Source organism: Papaver somniferum, chromosome 7 (genome assembly GCF_003573695.1).
Source record: "Papaver somniferum cultivar HN1 chromosome 7, ASM357369v1, whole genome shotgun sequence".
NCBI classification, from domain to species: Eukaryota; Viridiplantae; Streptophyta; class Magnoliopsida; order Ranunculales; family Papaveraceae; genus Papaver; species Papaver somniferum.
Genome location: NC_039364.1, coordinates 121873144 through 121897530, shown reverse-complemented (window position 1 = coordinate 121897530; position 24387 = coordinate 121873144). Strand labels below are relative to the sequence as shown.

General features: G+C 36.3%; 1 protein-coding gene across 1 annotated transcript; it reads left to right on the top strand.

Moving 5' to 3' along the window:
- Positions 1 to 3053: 3053 nt before the first annotated feature.
- Positions 3054 to 5202, top strand: LOC113295145. The gene is made up of 4 exons (XM_026543494.1): positions 3054 to 3374; positions 3557 to 3750; positions 3871 to 4331; positions 4445 to 5202. Exons 1-4 carry the CDS (start codon positions 3054 to 3056, stop codon positions 5200 to 5202), a joined length of 1734 nt encoding a protein of 577 aa, XP_026399279.1.
- Positions 5203 to 24387: the final 19185 nt, after the last annotated feature.

Sequence of the window (24387 nt, the reverse complement as noted above, 5' to 3'; positions counted from 1 at the left end):
GATTACTGATCTTGTTTCGAAATTTATGCAAGCAGCTTTGGATCTGGGTGATATAGATGAGATTGTTTATCATCAATCAGAGAATACTGAAGGAAAGTATGACATTGAAGATGAATTTAGTATGGTTGGGAAATATTTTGTAAAAGGAAAAATGGGTCTCAAATCAGTAGAAAAATTCATGGGTTTCATCTGGAATTTTATCCCAGCTGGTGATGTCAAAGTTTTTGAGATAAATAATAACATTATGGAATTTCGGTTCAAGGATGAAGACACTCGTAAGAAGGTGTTTGATACTCGTCCTTGGAGATTCAATGGGTATTTGGTTAATCTCCCTTGTTATAATTCTGGAGTTATCTATCAAGAATTATATTGGAGCAAGCAAGTTTTCTGGATCCAAATTAAGAAAATTCTTCCAGAGCATATGAATGTCAAATCCATCACTAAAATTGCTAACATTATGGGTTATTTGCTGGCAATTGAGCCTGAAGATGGTGTTCTTGTGGATGGGGTACCTGTGAAGGTGTGTGTACAAGTAGACATCAATTATCCTTTGAGGAGGGGAGTTATGGTAATAACTAATGCTAAATCGACAAGATGGATCAAGCTTTTTTATGAGAAGCAACCTCACAATGTTTGTCCTAAATGTTACATTATTAATCATCCAAATGATGCTTGTAAGCCTGTTGCAGATTATCTGGCAAAGGCACATGCTAAACCACACTTTTTTGGAGAAATTAAGAAGGGAGAGAGGAAGCAAATTGAGATTGCAAGAGGAGGTGATCAAGTACCTAACCTTGCAAGTAAAGAGCAGAATAAGGGTGATGTTTTTGAACCTCCAAAGGATGGCTATGTTATAGGTTCAAGTAGTACTGGTGAAGTTGTTGATGAAGATAATGTTAATGGTGAAAGACTGGGAAAGAGGCAAATAAATGATATTCCAGTTAACCAAGTTTTTGAACATGGTATTAATGGCAAACTGGGAAGCACACAGGCAACACACATGGTCACAACAAGGGATACTCAACATAGCAACACTAAGGAGACTAAGGTGTTCAGTTTTTTTTCATATTCTCTTATTTGACTTAAAGTTTTTAAATTTCAAAATGAAGATTTTATCTTGGAATGTGCAAGGTATTGCTAACAAATTTACAAAGGATCAATTTCAAAACTTAGTCAAAACTCAAAGCCATGATTGTATATTTTTATGTGAAATTAAAATTGATGAGGAAAGAATGATCTCGGTAGCTAATTTTGTTCATTACCCTAATCATGCTTGCATTGATAGAGTAGGATATGCTGGAGGACTTATTCTTATGTGGAAGGATGGTATTGATGTTGAAGTTATTGGTTGTGAAAATAATATCATTCATGTTACAATTCAATTGTGTCCTAGTAAGCCTAAGGTCTTATTTTATTTTATGTATGGACCAACCTATTTTGAACCTAAAAAAACTCAATGGAATTTTATTTCTGAGTTTAGCAAGGATGTCCATCAACCTTGGTTAGTATTAGGGGATTTAAATTTTCATTTGGATATGAATAATACAAGTTCTGACACTTAGGTTCAAAATGCCGTCAATGATGCTGGACTAATTGATATTGGATATGAAGGTTGAAACTATACTTGGACTCGTAATTCTTATGGAACAAGAGTTAAAAAGGCTAGATTGGATATGGCTTTAGGTAATAATGATTAGTTTTGAATTTTCATAATGCTAAGCTTTTACACTTGAATTTTGTTGCTTCTGATCATTGTCATGTGCTTCTTATTACTGATCCTATACCTAGAAATCTTTGGAGGCCTTTTAAATTTTTCAGAACTTAGATTGAGCATAGTACTTTCAAACATAATATTGAATCTTCATGGAATGTTGATGTGCATGGTAGTCCTGCTTTTAAACTAAATCAAAGGCAACATAGTTCTAGGATTGCTTTATCTCAGTGGAATAGAATGGAGTTTGGAGATATTCAAAAGAATATATATAATCTTCAAAAATCTTTGGAAAATGCTCAGAATGATACTAGATCTAACAGTCAACATGATAGAGTCAAGGCTATTACAAGTGACTTAGAGAAATGGTATAAAATTCAAAATGAGTTTTACAAAGGAAAAATCTAGGGATAAGACAGTTTTTGATATGGATAATAACACTAGATATTTTCATTCTATGGTTAATAAAAGATTGCACACTAATAGTATTAAATGCTCTATGTGATCATAATGGTAACTGGCTCAGGGATAGAAATGATATTAGTAGATTGCTTACTAATCATTTTAGTGTTGTCTCATGTTCTTCAAATCCTGTTTTGTCTGATAATTCCTTTGATATTATTCCAAAAGTTCTTACTGATGCTGATAATTATATGCTTTTTACTATGCCAAGTTACTCTGAAATTGAAAATGTTGTTAAACATATGCCTGCTTGGAGCTCTCCTGGTCCTGATGGCTTCCAAGCATGTTTTCATCAAACTCAATGGAAAGTTGTAGGAAAAGACATTGTTGATGTGGTTCAAAAAAATTTCCAAAGGGGTTATATGCCTAGAAGTCTAAATAGGACTTATATATCCTCCCTAAATGTAAAAGTCCTAAAATTCCAGCTGAATTTAGACCAATTGGTCTATGTAATGCCTCTTATAAGGTTATTTCTAAAATTTTAGCCAATAGAATTAAACCTTTGCTTAAAAAATTAGTCTCTCCTTATCAGGATGCCTTTGTGCCAGGAAGAGCCATTCATGAAAATATTATAAATGCTCATAAAATGATTCATTCAATGAAACAAAAAAAAGGTTCCAGTGGCACAATGGCTCTCAAACTTGACCTGTCAAAAGCTTTTGACGAACTTGAATGGAATTTTCTCAATAAAGTTCTTGAAAGATTTGGCTTTAAATCTGAATTTTGCAATCTTATCATGCAATGTGTCTCCACTACTAGTATAAATGTTTTGCTAAATGGTTCTCCCTGTGATCAATTTGAACCTACTAGAGGGATAAGACAAGGGGATCCTTGACCCCCTTATCTTTTTATTCTTGCAATGAAATATCTTTGTAGATCAATGCTTGTTGTTGAATTGAAAAAAGATATTGTGGGTGTTAAAGTGTCTAGGAAAGCTCCTCCTATTACTCATTTACTCTTTGCTGATGATATTTTGATCTTTGGACAAGCCAATATGCAGCATGTTAACAATATTTTGCAGATCATTAAGGAATTTGGTAACCTTCCAGGTCAGATGCTCAATTTTGAAAAGTCTTGTGTTTATTTTAGCAACAATTTAAGTCCATATACTTGTGACACTCTTGCTAATGCTCTTAATATGTCTCTAGTTGTTGATTCAGAGAAATATCTTGGTGCTCCGTTGTTACTTGGGCATTCTAAGGTAAAATATTTTGATCTCATAGCTCAATCCTTTGAAGCTAGACTTAGAAACTATATAGGTACCACTCTAAATCAAGCAGGTAGATCTACTTTGATTAAATCTTGTTGAATTGTTTGCCTACATATCAAATGGGGTGTTTTAAGATTCCTACCACTCTTATTAATAGACTTGATTCTTTGCAGCTGAATTTCTGGCGGGGACATAAAACAGGTAAAGGTATTAAGTTCATTGCTTGGGACAATATAAACAAGTCTAAGGACTTAGGTGGGATTGGGTTTAGGGACCTTGAAACCTTTAATATCTCTCTCATATGTAAACTAGTTTGGAAAATCATTAGTGATAATGATGAATTATGGATACAAATTCTGAGAGCAAAGTATTTTCATAGTTGCAGTATTTTTCATCTACAAAAACTGAATGAATCTTGCTCTTGGATCTGGAGAGGTATTTATAGATGCATAGAAATCATTAAGAATAACAGTATTTGGACTGTTAGATGTGGAACTAGGATTAACATTTGGATGGATAATTGGGTCATAGGATTGGGTCATCCACCTGTTTCTGCTGATGGTTTAGTTAATACTGTCTCTTATACTTATGGTTCTGATATCTTTCATGAAGGCACTAGGAATTGGAAAGAGTCTCCTATTCATTATCTTTTTGAACCTATTAGTGCTAGTAAAATACTTGATATGAATGTCCCTGTTATAGGAAATGATACACTCATTTGGTTTCTTGACAGAAAAGGTTTGTTTTCTGTTAAAAGTGTGTATAATGTTATGACAAGACAATCTGAAGTTGTTACTGGGACTTATGTCATTCCTCAACAGGTTTGGAAAACTTTGTGGAAGATTAAACTTCCTCATAAGGTCAAGTTGTTTGTCTGGAAATGTATCCAAGACATTGTTCCAACTAGAGACAAACTTTCTAGGTACAAATGTGGTATTGAAACTCACTGTAATTTGTGTGGTTTTTCTAGTGAGTCATGTGATCATATATTTCTCATTTGTCCATATGTTAGGTCTATCTGGTTAACATTAAGCATTAATGTGGGTAATATCTTGGCTCAGCATGGTTCTTTTATCGGGTTATTTCTTGGTTCCATACACGTGCTAATTTGAATTTTGGAACAGAGATTTCAACGGAGAGCTTAAATAAACTTCTTATGGTTTTTGTTTGGTCAATTTGGAAAGACAGATGCTCCAAAAAATTTCAGAATCATGATCCAAATAGGGTTATGACTCTGGATAACATAAACAAGATGGTTTATTATGTTCCTTCTCATGCTGTTAATCTTAACACTCAGTTGCAGATTCATAAATGGAAGCCTCCAGATTTTGGATATCTTAAAATAAACATAGATGCATCTTTTTTTAAGGAATCTTTACAAGGAGGTACAAGACTGATAATTAGAAATTTTGCAGGTCACTGCCATGGTGTGCAAGGTCAATACTTTAATGTAGGAATGATGCAAGGAATAGAGGTGGAGTTGGAATGCAAAGCTTTGACGGCATCTGTTTCTCTAGCCGTTACAAGAAGTCTTACTCATGTAGTTTTTGAATATGATAATGAAGTTTTAATTAAGTCCATTAATGAACAGGTACCCTGTGTTCATTGGATGAACCAAGGTTTAGTTTTAAACATTAAGTTTCTATTGAATAAAATTAGGCACTGGAAATGTAACTCAGTTAGGAGGACTTCCAATACAGTGGCTGATAAAATCGCCAAGAAAGCTAGGTCCACAAAATTAAGTTTTGAATTCTTTAATGAGTATCCTTCGGGCATCCAAGGTTGGATTACTCAAGATTATGATGTAAGCTCTATTTAAGATCACTGAAATTTCTTTTTGAATAAAAAAAAAATGCATACAGGAGCTGCGGTGTTGCGTCGTTGCAGGGTCATAGGTAGGTATATTAGGTATAGGATGTGGCTTGGGGGTTTATGTCTTTGGATATGGCGACCCTTTTTAATTTATTTTTTTTCTTTTTCATCTTTTTTCTTCCTTTCTTGGATTGAAATGGCGCTATATATCTTGGATTTTGACATGCAGTAATCAACCAAAGCGTGTGCCCTTCTTGATCGATCCCACCTTCAACACATATAATGCTCTCGTCGCGTGAAGAAAATACAAAATAGATTTAGGCCTTGATCTTATTTAGCATAACATCATTTTTTTGATATGTTAACCTCATGGTCATGCAGCTAATGCTCTATATGTAGCTCTATTTTTCTTGGTGATCGACGGTGAATAATCCACTGAGCATTTACTTACTTGTTCAGAAAATCTTCGTTTTTAAGTTTTGTCAATAATTTCTAAGAATATTTCACCTCTTTTTTTTCCGGTCGAGTATATATATGTACACCTCTTTGTAAGTGCAACTTGATGTTTATTGCAAGTATTAACAAGATGAACGGAAACGAACCACCTCAACAGCCACCTCTCCTTCAGGCCCCTACACACCGAGGAGTCACGACTCACCAGGTCCACGATGACGCTTGACTAATATTGACGGACTTTCTTGGAGCATCGCGATGTTTTCAGTTATTGTTGAAGCATTGCGAAGTTTAGAATTCTCAATCTGATACGAAATTCTCTGAAGATGGTTTCTCTAGCTCTTTATTAGACACTCAAGCCTCTGAGCTACATACTCTGATCTTCAGCAACATTTAAATGATGATGCATTAAGTCAGGCATAGAGTCCCTAATCTAAATGACCCAGTCAAGCAACATTCTCATCTGTTAAACTACATACCCACCTTTCTTGCCTAACTATAGTCAGCAAGACCGTCAACTGGCGATGCATGGTCTGCCAAAGAGATATAGACCTGGTCAGTTATTCAATTTTACTTATAACCCTTGGAATGAAGCATCATCTTGTCAGCAACAGTCGGTTAATACTTGGGTAAATTACCGGAGCAATTGCAATTTTGATGGAGAACTTTTTTACAATGGGACCATCTGTTGGAGAAAGTCCTAATAATGTAACTGAGAAGAAGATACTTAGCTCAAAATAATGTTGCTGATGTTGCTGCACAGTGAATGTAGAGGCACGTAAACTACGATGTCCTAAAGGCAATATCGCCTGCCATTCCTCTGAGATGCTACAGCAGTTGGCGAGTCACCTCCAGGATACAACTACAGTTAGTACCCCTCAATGTAGCATACAATGAGGGTACCCTTAGAGCTTGGCAGAACTTAAAACAGTAGAAGAAGTGTTTACAGAAAAACAAAGGGAGAGTAGAAGAGATGTTTCTCTGTGGTGTATCAAATGAGCTCAAGACTCCTCCCTTATATAGTGTTTAAGACGTTACAAACGAGAGGAAAAATGCATGCAACCAAACCATGCGTATGACAGAAATACTGGTAATGTTGGGTTAAAAACAGTGTTGCTTTTGTCAGGCTTAGAGCAGTGTGTTGTCAAGAAGCCAAGCCAAACATGTGCGGACAAGAAACCCAAAACAAATACGTACAGACAAGAAAGCCAGGACAAACATGTGCAGACAAGGAAAGCAAGACAAACATGTGCAGACAAAGAAGAAGATTCTTCTACATGTTTGTAAAACACGTACCAAAAGTTTCAGCAAAAAGATAGCCGAGCCCGACCGGACGGCGGCGTGCGTGCTTCTGTGCGAAGCACCGCGCGTACGGGAAAGGCAACCTTGCCCTAGTCTAAGCCTTCCCTCCAAGCACAAAAGTCTAATGACCCAAGGGCCATGCCCTTATAGCCAATTATATGGTATTTATGTCTAAAACTCTTTAGATTTTAGTCAATGTGGGACTATTGTTTTATCTATTCAAAAGAAAAAACAATTAATGGGCAATAGGTCTAGGGATCAAAACATAGTCCATGGAAAAATTGGTAATTTTAAAGCGTTTTTTCTAACACCATCCTCTACCCCCTAAGAGACCAAGAATAGAATCCTTCGGACTATAAGGTGGAGAGAGTCCCTGAGATAACAGAAGTGTATGTTATTGAACCATCCTCAACTCTCCGTGAACATCCACATCAATGGTTCAAGGGTCAAGCCTCCACCTCAGATGCAATGAAAAAAAAAATGAACATGAGTCTGGTGGTAACTCTAACCACTCTATGCATTAGTTCACTCCTTGAGGTATTAGCAAAGATCCTTTTTGGTTGTAACAGGAAACTGTGAGTGTGTTCTTGTGTTTGTTTGATTTCTGCTTTTTATGATATCTCTCTGCATTATAGATTGCAATTGTGGCATTTTAATTCATCATGTAATCTGCCTCTTTGTAACATCTATGAGTTTATATTTGCATCTATAATTTTCTTTGTAATAGTATTTGTTTCATATTTTCATCTGGTATAGTATAATCCATGTTACTGGATTTCCTGTGATCTCAACTTACCTGCATGTTCTATTCATCTTGCATATATTAAGATTCTTGTAGTGTGTTATTATCTGTTTTGAATAGTGTTTGGTGTTTTCTAATTGGCTATTGTTTAGTAGTCTAGCATTTGTTTATCTTATTTCAAGATCCTTTCATTGTATTTTTTTTTTTGAAGCATGTTTCGCTGTTATTGTAGTATAGTTCTCTGAAGCTCTATCAGCTTGCAACAATTGTTTGGTCTAATATGTGTGAACTGCTTAATCTCCTTCATGCCAGAGCTGAAAGTCCCAACCTTCAGTTGATTCAATAATTTATGTCATATTTTGGTTATCTAGTGGATTTCAAATGCCTCATTCAGACCTATCAGACTAATGGATGTGGGAACAGTCTAATTGCAAGAGATTACCTATCTTTCTGAAATAGCTAAATGCTGGTTAAAATTTTGACATTTCTAGTTACTGAAAAAGGTAAATATATCCATTTAGATGAAACATAATATTCAATGATCAAAATAACAAAATTACACTGCGCATCTGAAATTATGAACACAGGAGACAAACCGCATTATAAATTGAATCAACATTTGGAAACTAGTAGTTTGTGCATCTACAACACTATTACTTACATAGATAGATAACAAAAAACAAAAAATAGTACTCAGCAGTCAGCAACATAGGCTGTTCTTTTCTTCAGTAGCAGTTGATCATATTAGTGGAGCTACCTGCAAAATTATTCAACCCCTGGAACTCGCCAATCAAGTCAGGAAAAGGCTCAAACACAATACCATCATCAGTTATCCCGGGAATATTAAGCCATTGATTAACATCATAATCAAACTGGGTCCAAGAGCGTAGCTCAGTGGTATCACATCAACTTCAATAAGAAGGAAGTCAGGGTTCAATCCCCTCCGCCGTAAAGGTTTGTAACAGATTAGTTGTATAGTGGGTTGAGCTGTGTTGGGTCTGGCAGTGGGGCCAGTCCAACTGGATGGGTTCAGGTAAGGGTCTGGGTTTCGCATATAAAAAAAAGAAAAGAAAAGAAGATCAAACTGGTTCTCCAAAGCAGAACTATAATTATAAAAATTTGTAGAGGAGGAAGATTGGTAATCAAGTTTAGGTTCAAGCTGAAGAGAGGTGGATTCCTTCCTCGTAATCATATCATCTTCATTATAGCTCTTTGCTAATGGATCACTAGATTTGTTCTTCTCCATCTTCAACTGATCTATTCTTTCTGAGATCATACCAAACATGGGTTTCAAATTCCTTTCAATCCTTTGAATCTTTTCAATTTATAAATTACACAACTTATGATCAATGAATTTAACCTGTTGATTCTCTTCTTTAACATCACCATTACATAACTTCCTCATCTTGTTATCATTCATACATTCCGAATCAACAACTTCTTCATCGGTATCCCTTTTTCTTTTTTTTGTTGCTTTTCGATCAAAATTAATGAAATCCTTGATATTCTCTTGCCATTCATTAGGGTTTTCTGGTAGTATCCTAACCGATCCATCCCCATTCTTATCTTTATTGAACTCAGAATCAACATACAGCAAAATCCTGACACCACATAGAGTTTTCAATTCATGCCATTTCTTCTTAACACCCTTCATTCTGCCTTTGAAAATATATTTTTTTCTTACCATTGTTCTTGCAAGAAGATGATGATTCCACCTTATTTTGATCCAAAAGACCCGTTTTTTCTTTTACGAAAATCTTCGATTTGTATTTCTGCAATAAAAAAAAAACGTTCATAGAGTGTCGAAGAAGAACAGGAATCAACAAAGTGAGATTAATTAGAAGTAGTTGTAGCAGTGAACCACTTGAGATCACTATTTATAGATATAAAACTTTGTTCCCAAGTTTTTATAGCTTGGAAGAGTATCTAGTTGTAACTTGTAATTAAGTTTTAGCCGTTGTAATTTGTCCGACGAACGCGTTTCTAAAAACATGCATGTTCTTTAAGAGATCAGATCGGAGACCATGGTCAATTGGTCATACCGCGTTGACTCATATCTTGATGAGATTTTTGTGTTATAGGGAGGAGTGGTTTGTATTAGGGGATATGCCCTATTGCTCTGCGGCAGAATTAAATTTTAATTCTAGCTTCTTTCCATTGAGATTTGAGTGTTAAAAAAGTTTGGTATAGGAACGGTAAAATTTCAGTTATGATCTTTTTTTTAATAAGAAAATACAATGGCGATCCTTACTATGATTACATTCTCAAGTCCCAATAGAAGTACTCCGGCTAGCAATATTTAGCTGGACCGTCCAATAAATTACAATACAACAATTTCTTTTCAAAAAAAAAAAAGAACTTACAATACAGTAATTTCAAATTTGGTTTATTCCAACTAAGGATGAGTTTGATAATGCTTTTTTTTCCCCAAAAACACTTTCAAAATCTATATATGCGAATAAAGTGCTTTTTATGCAAAGCACTTCCCAAATTCCCCAACTTTTAAAATCTGGGGAGGAGAGCTTTTAAAAGCTACAAAAGCAAAAGCTTTGGTCCCACCTAAAATTAAGAACGCGCGATTGGGGGACACTTGAACTAATTGGGGAATATAAATTACTTCCCCAAACCAATAGTGTCTGCTAAGGGGTGTTTTTTTGGGGGGGGGGGGGAAATACTAAAATACCCTTCCCTTAAAATAAAAATCAAAAAACTTAAAATCAAAAAACAAAATTATATCCATCTTCACCTCTTATTAATATCTTTTAGGGCTAGGGATTTGAAACCTAAATATTACCCACTCCCTTTCAAATTCTAAATTTTCCGCACTCCCTTTCAAATTCTCTTCTCCTTCTCTGTCGGCTTTTCACTTTGAAAACGATTTTTTTTTAACATCCGGAAGTGATGAAGACCATGCCGGTAATGATGAATACCATGCCGGAAGTGATGAAGACCATACCGGAAGTGATGAATACCATGCCGGAAGTGATGAAGACCATGCCGGTATAGATGAAGACCATGCCGGAATTGATGAAGACCATGCCGGAAAATGGTGCAGGCATGCTTGGTAACTAACATTCAATGTCGTAACTAAGTGCCGGCATGCTCGATAGAAATCTATCAATGCCGGTAGTCAAGTGGAAAAAAATTCAATTTTTTGGATACTTTACATCATGTGCCAGCAAAGAAATTCAAACAACATACCATGCCGGTAGCAGTATCGGCATGCTCGAGAATTGACTGACTGTGACGGCAGTGGACTGAAAACCAGAAGAAAAAAACTCAAAACGGAATAGGTTTTGAATTTCAAAACCAGAAAAAACAGGTCGGACACATCCGGGAGGGGCTACGCCTCCCCGGACCCCCCAGACCCCATGGATAGCGGTAGGTAAAAAACAACTTTTGTACCGACATAGTTTTTTGGTTGAATACTACGCCGACTTGAATTTCAAAATGGAGGATAAGCTCGGTGCCGGCATGTACGTGGTATGAATACCATGACGGTATGGCTGCTTCTGGCATTGTATTCATACCACGTCCATGCCGGCACCGAGCTTTTTCAGCTGCAAAAATGGTGGATTCAAAGAAAAAAAATCAAATTTTCAACCTCTTAGCAGCAATTCTCTCTTCACAATCATCCTCCATTTTCACCAAAAAAAGTTCCCTCTCAAATATTTTTTCGCTCCTTCTACCCTTACCTCACTTACCCAAATACAAATAAAAATACACACTAATTATTTATCAAATAATCTTATGAATTTACTAATTATAATTAAGCATTAAACATGATTAGTGAGGGGTGGATTAGGTATTAGGTAAAATACTTAGATAAGGTATGACCCTGATTTGATATTTAAATCCAGTTTTTGTCCTTTTCCTTTATCCCCCAATTAGTTTTAGTATCCCCCAATCGCGCGTTCAAAATTAATGCTCGATTTATCTTTTTTATCCTTATTTTATTTTATAAATGATAAAAGTTATCCTTAATTTATATACAACATATTTTTTATTTCTTATATTTTTTTCTTTAAATATTATTATTTTTTATTTTCTAACTATTTTATATACCATTTAATTTAGTTTGTCAATAATAATAATAATAATAATAGTAATTTAAAAAAAAACTAAATAATTACTTAATTTTTAATTTCATTTTTTGTTTGAAAATTATATATATACTAAAAAGTAATTTAAGTAAAATATATGTTTGTCAATTGCTACAATGAATCTGATATTTTAGCAAACACACTTTGATTGTTTTTTTAATCAGCTTTAACTTTAATTAATATTTTACCAAATGTATAACTGTTTTTTCTCACAATACAGCCCAGCAACGCACATCAGAATAATGATTTTACGAAAGCCGAACAATACCAAAATAAGATTAAATGATTCAAGATTAGGAAAGTTATCATCAATATCGCAAGTTCGGTTGCCGGTTTTTGTTGCTTGACATTAGCTTTAACTTTCCCAACATATATCACGCATCATAATTTGACTGATTACTTAAGAGTATTCTATTATTGATCCAAACCGGAGGATGGAATCCATTTCACTATCCATTATAGTAGCATCTGGTATCACATGGATGTAATTCTTATAACGGGAGGTATCAAATTATCCGGAGCTTTCTTTCCTTCTTAATCCCTTGACAAGTAGTTTTGCTTTATACTTGTCTATCGTTCCATCAACTTTTAATTTTTATTTGAGAACTCTTCCATTATCCAAAGGTTTACAACCTGGGGGTAGACCCCAATCTCCCATGTATGGTTTAATTTGCATGATGGGATACGTTTCACTATCCATGATTTCTTTCCGGTACGGAATTTTTAGCATGGACATAACTTGTTTATATGTTTAAGGTTCATCCTAGCCTCTAACATACAAAATATAAAATACTAAACCAAAAGTTTTAGCATATGCTTTTTTGCTTCTCCTAGGTTCTTTATTGATTTTTCATTCTTATTGTTTGGGTAATTGTGAAGAACTTGTATTTTCATCTTCACAAACAGTTTTCCTTGTAAGAGGATTATTACTTTTTGGTTTACATGGAAACACATGATTGAAGAATATCTCATCCCTTGATATTAACACAGTGTTTACAAGTATTTTATTTTATTTATTTATTTTTGAATAAGGTATTTCGTTGAAAAACTAGGCCATAACAAAAGTTGGCATTACAATAGGAGTAGAGTCATCTGATAAGGAACCTTGGATAGGTCTCCTAATATAGATTTATCCACTGATGATGAAAAATATGGGATAGGGGGGTAATCTCCCAATCTAAAAAAGAGTTTAAGGACCTTGCATATTTAGCTAAAGTATCTGCAACCATGTTTCCTAGTCTAGGAACAAATAAAAAACCCAAAAAGTTATTACAGAGATTTGCTATTCTATTTGCTTCATATATGCAAGCTTTGGCACGCCAAAAAATGTATGCATTCTTTCCATGAAAGTGATTGAAAAGGCTTTCATAGTCACCTCTTTGATACAAAAGTTCTGAATCTCCTCCTCTTTGGCCCAAACTACTGCTTGCAAAACTCATATAGCTTTTGCTTCTTGAGGATCTGTACTGGTTGACTGTCCAGCTCTTCCTCCTTCAAATATTTTTGTATCATTTCTCATAATTAAGGCATAACTGGAGGATAGATTTTCAGAAATCCAAGCTGCATCGACATTGATTTTAGAGTATCCTTTTGTGGTGCTTTCCAAACAAGAGGTGTTGTATTCTTAGGAAACTTTTTAGACTTGTTAATTCTACATATTTTTTTAGACCAGGAAGAACTGTGTCCCTGGATTTAAATCCCCATTTTCGTACTTGTGAACCCAAAATTCATAGGCACTACTATTCTCAGCATACATAATAAAAATGTCACTCGACCCTTTTAGGAAGTGGTACTAATTCCTTTTCCAAGTACTCACACACTTTGATATATTTATATGATGGATTTTTGTCTTTTCGTAATTCATACTATGTTTTATCGTTTTTATTACGGGGTATCTGTTAGAGCATTGCTTAGTCGAACTCACAAGTGTTGCTATCTCAAGATTGTTGTCAAATTTATTTATCAAAAATATATCTTGATTTCTAGTCTACAATTAGTCAAATCTCGGACTAGGATAGAAATGTAGTTGAGAACAGTGGATTACGGCAGTCATCATTGTGTTCTACCGTTTGAAGGCGAAGATCAACTGAAGCTTTTGGAGAACTTCATCAACAAAAAGTAAGTGAAGAGTGAACCACCTATTTCTCAAGTTATATTCACTTTTCTATCATTTGAGACGATGTCACGTAACTAATTAGACTATCATGCATATACAAGAATTTCGAGTCAAGTTTATCTTGGTAATTCTCGAAATATAATGACTAAGCTTAATGAACATTTGTTGATACTTGATGAATTTCGGTCAAGGACAATTTATTGTTCGGAATCAAAATCAAGATTCAAGTTTTATCATTCAAAAATATCCTGGAACAGTGATATGTATCATTGATGTTATTCGAGAATGTTTCGAATCGATTTAGAGAGAAATATAGAACTACTATAGATTCAGATACAATATAGTGTTATCAAACTTACAAACTGGGAAAACTGTTATAAGTCTGAACCCGTAGTACATGTACTCGTACACGTAGCGAAGTAGCTATATATATCGAGTTGCAGATTTGTGATACGCATATCCTTATGCACATCATGTAAAAATATGTTTGACTCGTGAACCGAATCGGTGTGCATACTTGTATGCAAACCGTAAAGGAACTGTGGTCACGGAACCGGGTGAGTATCCATACCGGTAGACGTACCAAAATATTTATGTGTTCCTGAACTCGGTTGTGCATCCAAACCGGTACGCAAACCAAAATAGTTTTGTGGACTCCGGAACCGGTCGTAGTCTTAAGGTACGCATACCTAAATAGTTATGTGAATTCCGAAACTTGGTTTGGTTAAATGTGTACAAACCGATACAGGTACTCTGACTGACCTGAGTCACGAACAACTATGGTATATGTACTTTGTGCATTTACTAACCATGTCGATTATTTTCAAGTGCGATAAAATTATTTCTACGAGATAATTAGCATTTGATCAATTCTCTAAAAATACTAGACTTATTTGATCACATGATTGTGACGCAAGGTTAATGTCTTAAGTGTTCATGAAAATGAGTATTAAGCTATTAAGTTCAAATCGGCTAGTTTCGGCTATACACCTTGAACATAGTCTTTATACACGGTCCGATTACGGTTTCACCTAACCAGAGTGTTGTTGATGGTGGTTTTTAGCTTAGGGCGAAAACTGTAAAAGTCTGTCTATCTGACCCGGCATCAGAAGTAATAGACCTTGATATATCTATATTTCGCAAGGAATTTGGAGAATATATCAGAATCTGATGAGTGCCTGTGTCTCTTTTCACATTATATTGAAAATCAAGCTCCTAGATGAATTGTTCACTAGTATAGAGCCTAATGAGTATTTAAGATCCTAGTTGCATTACTCACTAATGTCGGAGCCTGCCTAGTGTTTTCCTATGCTATGTTCTCAGCTGAACTCTCAATATTAACATGACATGATGATTAATGTTCACTCGCAATGGAGTAGCATAAATCTCCCTAAGTGTCAATATTGAGACCTGCATGAAAACACTCACATAGGCTACATCACCCTCTAACAAAGAGATTAGCGTGTTAACACGCCTTTAGTTAAAAGTTAGCGCGATCGAACGCGTTTAAATTCCTTAAAGAAAATCTGTACTGTCCATATCAGTCTTAAGAAACAATCACGGCCACATGATTTGGCCACACAATTCAATAGACCTAGTCTACTTCTAGCGGAACTAGTCGATCACAAGACGATCACTGGCGGGCCCACTAATACCCCAACCGGTGGGACTCCATCTAGTGCACTCCAACATCGTTGAACGCTAACCCCAATGTGGGTGATCGCGTTGTTGGAAAAGCGGGCTCAAACGAGCTAAGACGGCAAAAAAGGTCTCAAAATCCATCGCACCCGTCCAACTTCGCTATATTAGTTGGACGGCTTAGATCGTATCCCAAACAATCAAAGAGGTGCCAATGTGTTCACATGCGGCCTAATTTTCTTCCCAGTCGATCGACTTGCTCACAGCAAGTCAATGACGCATCAAACTATTCGATCGAACTAGGACGGACGCGGATGCTTTAAAACCCTAATTTATGTTTGCGGCGGTATGTTACTGGGGTAAATCAATTATGGCCGCCCACCTTCACCAGCCTAATCGGACGATCTAGATTCGGTCTCACTCAACGAGTAGGGTGAGGATACGTTCACCGGCAACCCAGCTACACCCATGGTTGATCGACTTGCTCACGGCAAGCCAGGAGCGTATAGAATCGTCCACCCAAAATAGGGTGAATGCGCTGCTTTAGAAACCCTAAGTTGCATTTGCAGCAACAAGGTATTGTCGCAAATTAATCACGATCGTCCGTCTTTGCCAACCAAAGTAAGTGGCTTAGATTCAATTCCAGGCGGACCAAAAGAGTTCAGCGCGCTCACTGGTGCCCCGCCTTTGCATAGGGCCGATCGACCTGCTTGAACTAGCGCGCAGCGCTTCAAATCGTTTATCTAAAATAGGGTTGGCCGCATGGCCCCTAAACCCTAAAACTACATCAACGACAATAAACAACTGTCGCAAATCATCTCGTCCATCCAACTTCGCCAGCTTAGTTGGATGGTGTAGATTTATTTTCAGAAAACCAACAAGGTAGCATTGTGACCACCGGCCATCACTCCTCCACAGGGAGCGATCGACCAAGTGATAGCTCACCCATAAGGCCCTCAAACGATCACCCAAAGGTGGTCGGTCGTGCTACTGTTTTAAGACGCTCAATTCGTGACTGATTCAATCGAGCTCTAAAACTACGATGCATCTAGCACATCGATTATTTTCAGCTGCTTGTTTGAAACCGATGCTTTATAAACATCGACTATAAGCGATGCTATGCAAATATTGATTTCACAAATAACTTATTATTTAACCTAAAAGCACTATATGTTGATTTTAGCGGCGTGTCTCATGACTTGACCCATTTATTCGAGACATCAAACATGTCACAAACTGGGGGATACTCACTGGGGTATTGGTCTGGCGGTTTACAGCGTGCGGCGTGCAACGCGCCCATTACGAGAAAGTGTCAGGAAGGACGGACGGTTAACAGTAATGAGAGTAGTGGGTGAAGGTGTGACTAGTCTTCCTTCATAACGGAAACACGATGATCACCACCTTCCGCACGACTCTACTTCTCCACTCCCTATGAGATCAGGGTGCGTTCAATGACTTATATAAATAGGTTTTCAACCTATTTCAAAAGGGGACAAGTGTTATCAACACAAGTATCCAGAAACCATTTTCTGATACAAGTCATAAAACAGCCACACCTTCATAATTCAACATTCTGATCTCAAACACCTTCTTCGCTTCCCTCCCTAAGATCAACCCTTCTCCTTCACTTTATGACCGAATTGAATCTGGAACGACCATTTCTTGGTTTAGGCCAGAGTCTTACAGATTAATCTCTCGAATCTAAAAGTACTCCCGTGCAGTGCATTTTTTAGGGTTTGAATTGGTTTCTCATCAACACACCCAAATTTACCAAAAACAACAGTGTTAGAGCATGGCTCGGTTGAACCCACCAAGCGTTGGTATGTCAAGTTTTGTTGTCATATTTTAGTGAATCAAAACTCATGTTAAGAGTCGTTTGATTATGTACTAGAGTTAAACTTGGTATAAGTTAGCTTGAAAGTATTAGGATATGAGACATCACAAGTATTGCGAAGACTTGAAGATGTGAAGAAGCAAGGAGCTACAACGACATCAATCATCCTTCCACTTGAGGTTAGCGATATTTGAGTTGAACTGTTTCATTCCCTAACGTATCTTTCAAGTCGTGCATATTGAAAACATAACTACGAAGCATATTTGAACTCTAGATAGACATAGTATTAAGGAATACAATACGAGGTTTATTGCTTAACCATTAAACTTTGTAGATAAGACATCGCCATAATCATTTGAATGCTATTGTGATTATGTATGGGTATGAGGTGAGGATTTCATCCCAGGGAACAATGTTTACATGTGTTCTAAGGAAGTAAGTTCATAAACTTGTTTTGTGAACCGAAAAGGAAATTTCCAGGTGTTATTGGTTTTGTTATTCGTTGCATATCTTATGAACAACCAATATGTGTGATAAAGTAGAACCGCTCACAACTTGTTGTGTTTTTGGTAGAACTATTCATAAAGGCCTGACTTTTGTATTGGTATAACTTTTATTAGTAAAACCAATCTTAAGTAATCACCTTGGTATGATCGGAATATTTATGCCTTGGGGAAAGGGAACCGATCCTTGTAAGGGGTGCAGTACATCAAGGGGAACCGATCCTTGTATGGGGTGCAACAAGGTTTACAGCAGAAAGGGGAACCGATCCTGTGAACATGTGAAACACATATAAGTTAGATACCATATATATGTGGGGAACCGATCCTAGTACCTAGTCAACCGAATCTTTTGGGAAGCTAGTGTGACTATGCGTAGTACTCACATGGAGGTAGAACCGAAACTTGTTTTGGTAGAACCGTAAATCCATGATTGTGATTGAATGTTGGTTTGATCAATCACATAGTTCTTGAAAGTCAGATGAACCAATTCTAAACTTGTTTGGAAGTGTGGCAAATCGGTTTCAAGGTTGTAAGTGTGAAAGAGAACTTACAAAGTTAAGATGTCGACAAACTTTGAACACGTGCTGAGAATGTTTATTTCTATAATTGTTCAAAGATATTCCTTAACGGCTAAGGGAAAAGAATCCCAGGATCGAAACACAAATAAGTTAAGAATCTTTTAATTAATGTTATTAATTACATTTGTATGGAAATTACAGAATTGGTAATGTGCATTTACTAATTATATTTTCCAAGAGATTTCAATTGTTATTTTTGGACAGAGCATTTCCAGGAATTATGAAAAACGAATATGTGCATTTATGAATGTCTTGAGAATATTTTCGGTTTTGGAAATTCCTTGGGGTCCAAACTTCCTTGTCTATAAATACACGAAGTTTGCCTTTCTAGCAAACTAATCCTTCGTAACAACAAACTTCCTCTTTTGTCTTTGTTACTGGTGTAGCCTCCTATTGGAGAGGAGAGTAATCTAATTAGGTTAAATCTCTTACGACCGCTCTTTTTAAAGTCTTCTTTGGGATTGAGAAGCTCTAGCGCGACCTGTTGGTGGGAAACTATATAATTGTGGTTTATCTTTGTTTTCGATTGATTTGATTGACTAACGGTGGTTGAAATCTGATTGCACCTAGTTTGTTTATTCTTGAGAATCTTGTCTTCTGATATAAGATTCACTCAAACTAGTTCAAAGTTTCGGCAGGGATCTTTAGACTGTTGTTAGTTCTAAAGACGATCTTGTGATAATCCATTGTTAACAGACTCCGTTCTGTGCGTGATTGATCACAAGAGATTCAAGTGATTGTGTGCAGGTTTTTATTGAAGATTTAAGAAGAGTTGAAGACAAAGAAGATATTGAAGATCTGACTTGGGTTTTATAATATTTGGTGTGCACAATACTTGTTTCGGTAAAATTGGATCCCATTAATAATCGGTTTATCCTTGTGGTAGATTGGATTGATTAATTGAGTAGATCGGCATCAACACGGTTCTTCGGATTAAAGGTGTTGTTGGCTTAATCTTAAACGATTACCTTAGGGTGATTAAACATAAGATAGATCTAGACCCGACGAAGGAGTTTATGTTAAGATAAACGGAAGAGCCTTTGTCCGACTCATATCACTTGGTTGAATAAAGTTGATACCAAACAGATTTCTTGTTCCTTTACTGTTTGGAATACGAACCAAAGGGATTGTTCCAAGTACGTGACTTATTCATAGGTCGGAGGCGTGGGAATACAGATGGAACTAAGTGAACTATAGGGTTAATTACTTGGTCTCAACTATACGAAGTTAGGTGTAATTTTGTATAGCGTCTTAATCCTGAGAGTATTCAATTCTGGACTAGGTCCCAGGGTTTTTCTGCATTTGCGGTTTCCACGTTAATAAAATCTTGTTGTGTCATTTACTTTTATTTTCCACATTATAATTCTTTTATTATAATTAAAGTAAATTACTATTTACTTGATAAGCAATCCTATTGTGTTTGGTTAAGTCCGAACCTTTGTATCAAGTAAACATACTTCGTTGTTGTATTGTCTCGATCTCGTATCCATAGACAATCACACGAAGTGTGAACCGATTATCTGTATTGTCTCGACTCAGTCCATTGACAATCACTTTCGGAGAAAGGACTTATAGGTAGGAAAAGTTTTAGCTTGAGGTATATTTGGGTACCCTCGCCTTTTCAAGCAGAATCAGTTTTTACCCTCAAACAACTGGCGACCACAGTGGGAGATTGATCTCTCGGTTGCAAAAAAAAAAAATCATTTCCCCTATCCCGTTTTCAATTTCTCAATATGGTTGATCTTAGGAATGGTTCAGAAACCCTCAATCCCAATTTTACTTCTCCCAGCTCTGAAAATACTTCACATGTTATCTTAAATCCGTTCTTTCATTCAAAACCCTCGTCGAGGCTATGGAGTCTCAATATTTAACAACTATTCATGATTTGATGAAAATCCTGAATGATATTGTCAAGAATCAAGATACTATTGTCGAGTCGCAGGATGGAGTATTTGCGCTTTTGAAAGTCCTCACGGATCAACTATCAAAGGAACCAACGCGCATTCATTCTGAAGGAAACACCACCAACAATTCATTTTGGATCAATACTGATGGTAGTAGTCCTTCTTCCAAGATTCATATTCCTATTCCTGGTGAGGAAGATGAAGCCTATGCTCACGTCGAATGGAAAGGCAACCACCAACCTAACATGTCTGCTCTTGAAGATCGAGAGATGTTTCATCAAACTCAGAAAGAAGACTCGTGGGATTTATCACCTTCTCATCAGAGTCCTCGCAATGAAAAGTCGATCTGAACCGTCCCAAAATGAAGAAACTCGTAAATATGTTCAGGAAAGCAAGCGTCCTTCCAATAAAAGATCCAACCTCCAGACAATCGCTAGTGAGGGTGGAAAGAGAATGCATCTGGGGAACGGCTATCAACAACCCAAACGTGCGGCACTAGCGCAACAGACAACTCAAACCCGGAAAGCTGCGACTAAGACGTCTGCACAGCAACAAGAAACCGGAGAGGCTGTTCTAATTTTCCCGTGTACAATTGAAGAGGTAATCGAAATCCTAGAAGCGTGGACTCAAGATGGCGTCATCAAGCTACCTCCTACCAGACGTCCTCCAACCGAAGAAGAAATGGCAAATCCAAAATATTTTTGTTGCCATAGGTTCGTCCATCACCCCACCAGCGATTGAAACAAATTGAAGCTGAAAAGGCGAGGGTACCCAAATATACCTCAAGCTAAAACTTTTCCTACCTGTAAGTCCTTTCTCCGAAAGTGATTGTCTATGGACTGAGTCGAGACAATACAACTAATCGGTTCACACTTCGTGTGATCGTCTATGGATACGAGATCCAGACAATACAACAATGAAGTATGTTTACTTGATACAAAGGTTCGGACTTAACCAAATACAATAGGATTGCTTATCAAGTAAATAGGAATTAGCGTTTACTTTAATTATAATAAAACAATTATAATGTGGAAATATAAAGTAAATGACACAGATAGATTTTGTTAACGAGGAAACCGCAAATGCAGAAAAACCCCGGGACCTTGTCCAGAATTGAATACTCTCAGGATTAAGCCGCTACACCAACTTCGTATAGTTGAGACCGGGCAACTAAACTTATAGTTCACCTAGTCCCGTCTGTATTCCCACGCCTCCAACTTATAAATAAGTCAAGTACTTGGAACAATTCCTTTGGTTTGTATTCCAAACAGTAAAGGAACAACAAATCTGTTTGGTATCAACTCTATTCAACCAAGTGATATGAGTCGGACAAAGGCTCTTCTATTTATCTTAACATAAACTCCTTTGTCAGGTTCTTAGATCTATCTTATGTTCAATTACCAAAGGTAATCGTTAAGATTTTGGAATCAATACTTTTAATCACAAATAATCGTATTGATGCCGATCTACACAACTAATCAATCCAATCTACCACAAAGATAAACCGATTATAGTTGGATCCTCTTATACCGAAACAAGTATTGTGCACACCAATGATTATAAACCCAAGTCAGAAAACTTCAATCTCTTCTTTGTCTTCAAATCTTCTTATATCTTCAATAAACACCTGCACACAATAACTTGAATCTTTTGTGATCAACCACGCACAAAACGGAGTCTGTTAACAATGAATTATCACAAGATCGTCTTGAGCACTAACAACAGTCTAAAGATCCCTGTCGGAACTCGATCTAGTTTGAGTGAATCTTATATCAGAAGAGAAGATTCTCAAGCATAAACAAACTATGTGCAATCAAAGTTCAACCACCGTTAGTCAATCAAATCAATCGAAAACACAAGATAAACCGCAATTGTCTAGTTTCCCACCAAAGGTACTCGTAGAGCTTCTCAATCCCAAATAAGACTTTAAACTGAGCGGTCGTAAGAGATTTCGCATAATTAGATTACTCTCCTCTCCGAATAGGCGGCTACACGAGTAACAACACAACCGAGAAAGTTTGCTGTCACGAAGAATTAGTTTGCTAGAAATGCAAACTTCAAGTATTTATAGACAAGGAAGTTTGGACACCAAGGAATTTCCAAAACCGAAAATATTCTCAAAGATATTCCATACATTCTAAATTCGGTTTTCATAATTCCTGGAAATGCTCTGTCCAAAATAATGACCGAAAATCTCCTTGGAAAATCTTTAACTAGTAAATGCACATTACTAATTCTTATTTTTCATATATAAAATTAACAACCTTAATTAAAAGATTCTTAACTTATTTAATTTCGATCCTGGGATTTTCTTCCTGTAGATATTAAGGAATAACTTTGAACAATAAAAGATAAACAATGATGTCTGTGTTCAAAGTGTGTCGACATCCTTACTTTGTAAGTCCTCTTTCATACTTACACCCTTGAAACCGATTTGCCATACTTCCAAACAAGTTTGGAATTGGTTCATTCGACTTTCAAGAACTATGCGATTGATTAAGAAACACTCAATCACAAACCATGGGTTTAACGGTTCTACCAAAACAAGTTTCGGTTCTACCTCCATGTGAGTACTGTGCATAGTCACACTAGCTTTCCAAAATTCGGTTGACTAGGTACTAGGATCGGTTCCCCACATATATATGGTATCTAACTTATATGTGTTGCACATGTACACAGGATCGGTTCCCCTTTGCCTAAAAACGTGTTGCACATGTTCATAGGATCGGTTCCCCTTTCTGCTATAAACCTTGTTGCACCTCATACAAGGATCGATTCACCTTTGTGATGTATTGCACCTCTTCATAGGATCGGTTCCCATTTACCCAGATTCGGTCCAGTCAATCACAAACTCGATCATACCTCACAGGTGATTACTTAAGATCGTTTTCACTAATAAAAGTCATACTAATACATAAGTCAGGCCTTTGTGAATAGTTCTACCAAGAACACAAACAATTCGTGAGCGGTTATACTAAATCACACATATTGGATGTTCACAAGATATGCAATGAATAACAATCCCAATAACGCCTAGCGATTTCCTTTTCGATTCATAAACAAGTTTATGAACTTACTTCCTTAAAACACATGTAAAACATTGTTTCCTAGGATGAAATCCTCACCTCACACCCATACATATTCACAATAACATTTAAACGATTATGTCGATGTCTTATCTACAAAGTTTAATGGTTTAGCAATAAACTTCATATTGTATTCCTTAATACTATGTCTATCTAGAGTTCAAACATGCTTCGCAGTTTTGTTTTCAATATGCACGACTTGAAAGATACGTTAGGGAATGAAACAGTTCAAGTCAAATATCACTAACCTTAAGTGGAAGGATGATGTTGTCGTTGTAGCTTCTTACTTCTTCACTTCTTCAAGTCTTCTCAATACTTGTAATGTCTCATATCCTAATACTTTCAAGCTAACCTATACGAAGTTGACTCTAGTACATAATCAAGCGACTCTTAAATGAGTTTTGATTCACTAAAATATGACAACCAAACTTGACATACCAACGCTTGGTGGGTTCAAACGATCTATGCTCTAACAATCTCCCCCCTTGTCAATTTTAGTGACAAAACTCTTACAATCATATGGATAAACAAATTACAAGAATTCATTACACATACGCTTGATTCCCGAATTCAACAGCACAATAACCTGCATTCATTCAATCCTTAAATGCCGTTGTTGACATTATAATAACAAAGCTAATACTCGAGAATTTTTTTTTGATGGGGGCGAAATCCGAAGAGGGCATGAGGGACAAATGACATGTTGACACATGTCTTTGATATTAATTAATTCTCATGAATTCTGTTTCCAAAAATACCAACAACAATTAAGAAAACAAATTTTTTCTCCAAAAATACACTTCTTTTATATTTTTGGAAAAAGAATTCATGAGAATCAATTAATATCAAAGACATGTGTCAACATATCATTTGTCCCCCATACCCCCTTCAAAAAACGCCCCCATCAAAAATTTATCCCTAATACTCCCCCTA

What these genes read in the sequence shown, in the direction of transcription:
- LOC113295145 (XM_026543494.1), top strand. Translation starts at nt 3,054, where the DNA reads ATGCTTGTTGTTGAATTGAAAAAAGATATTGTGGGTGTTAAAGTGTCT. An exon ending in TGTTACTTGGGCATTCTAAG is followed by an intron (nt 3,375 to 3,556) that starts GTAAAATATTTT and finishes GATTCTTTGCAG; the next exon opens with CTGAATTTCTGGCGGGGACA. An exon ending in ATGTGGTATTGAAACTCACT is followed by an intron (nt 4,332 to 4,444) that starts GTAATTTGTGTG and finishes ATCTTGGCTCAG; the next exon opens with CATGGTTCTTTTATCGGGTT.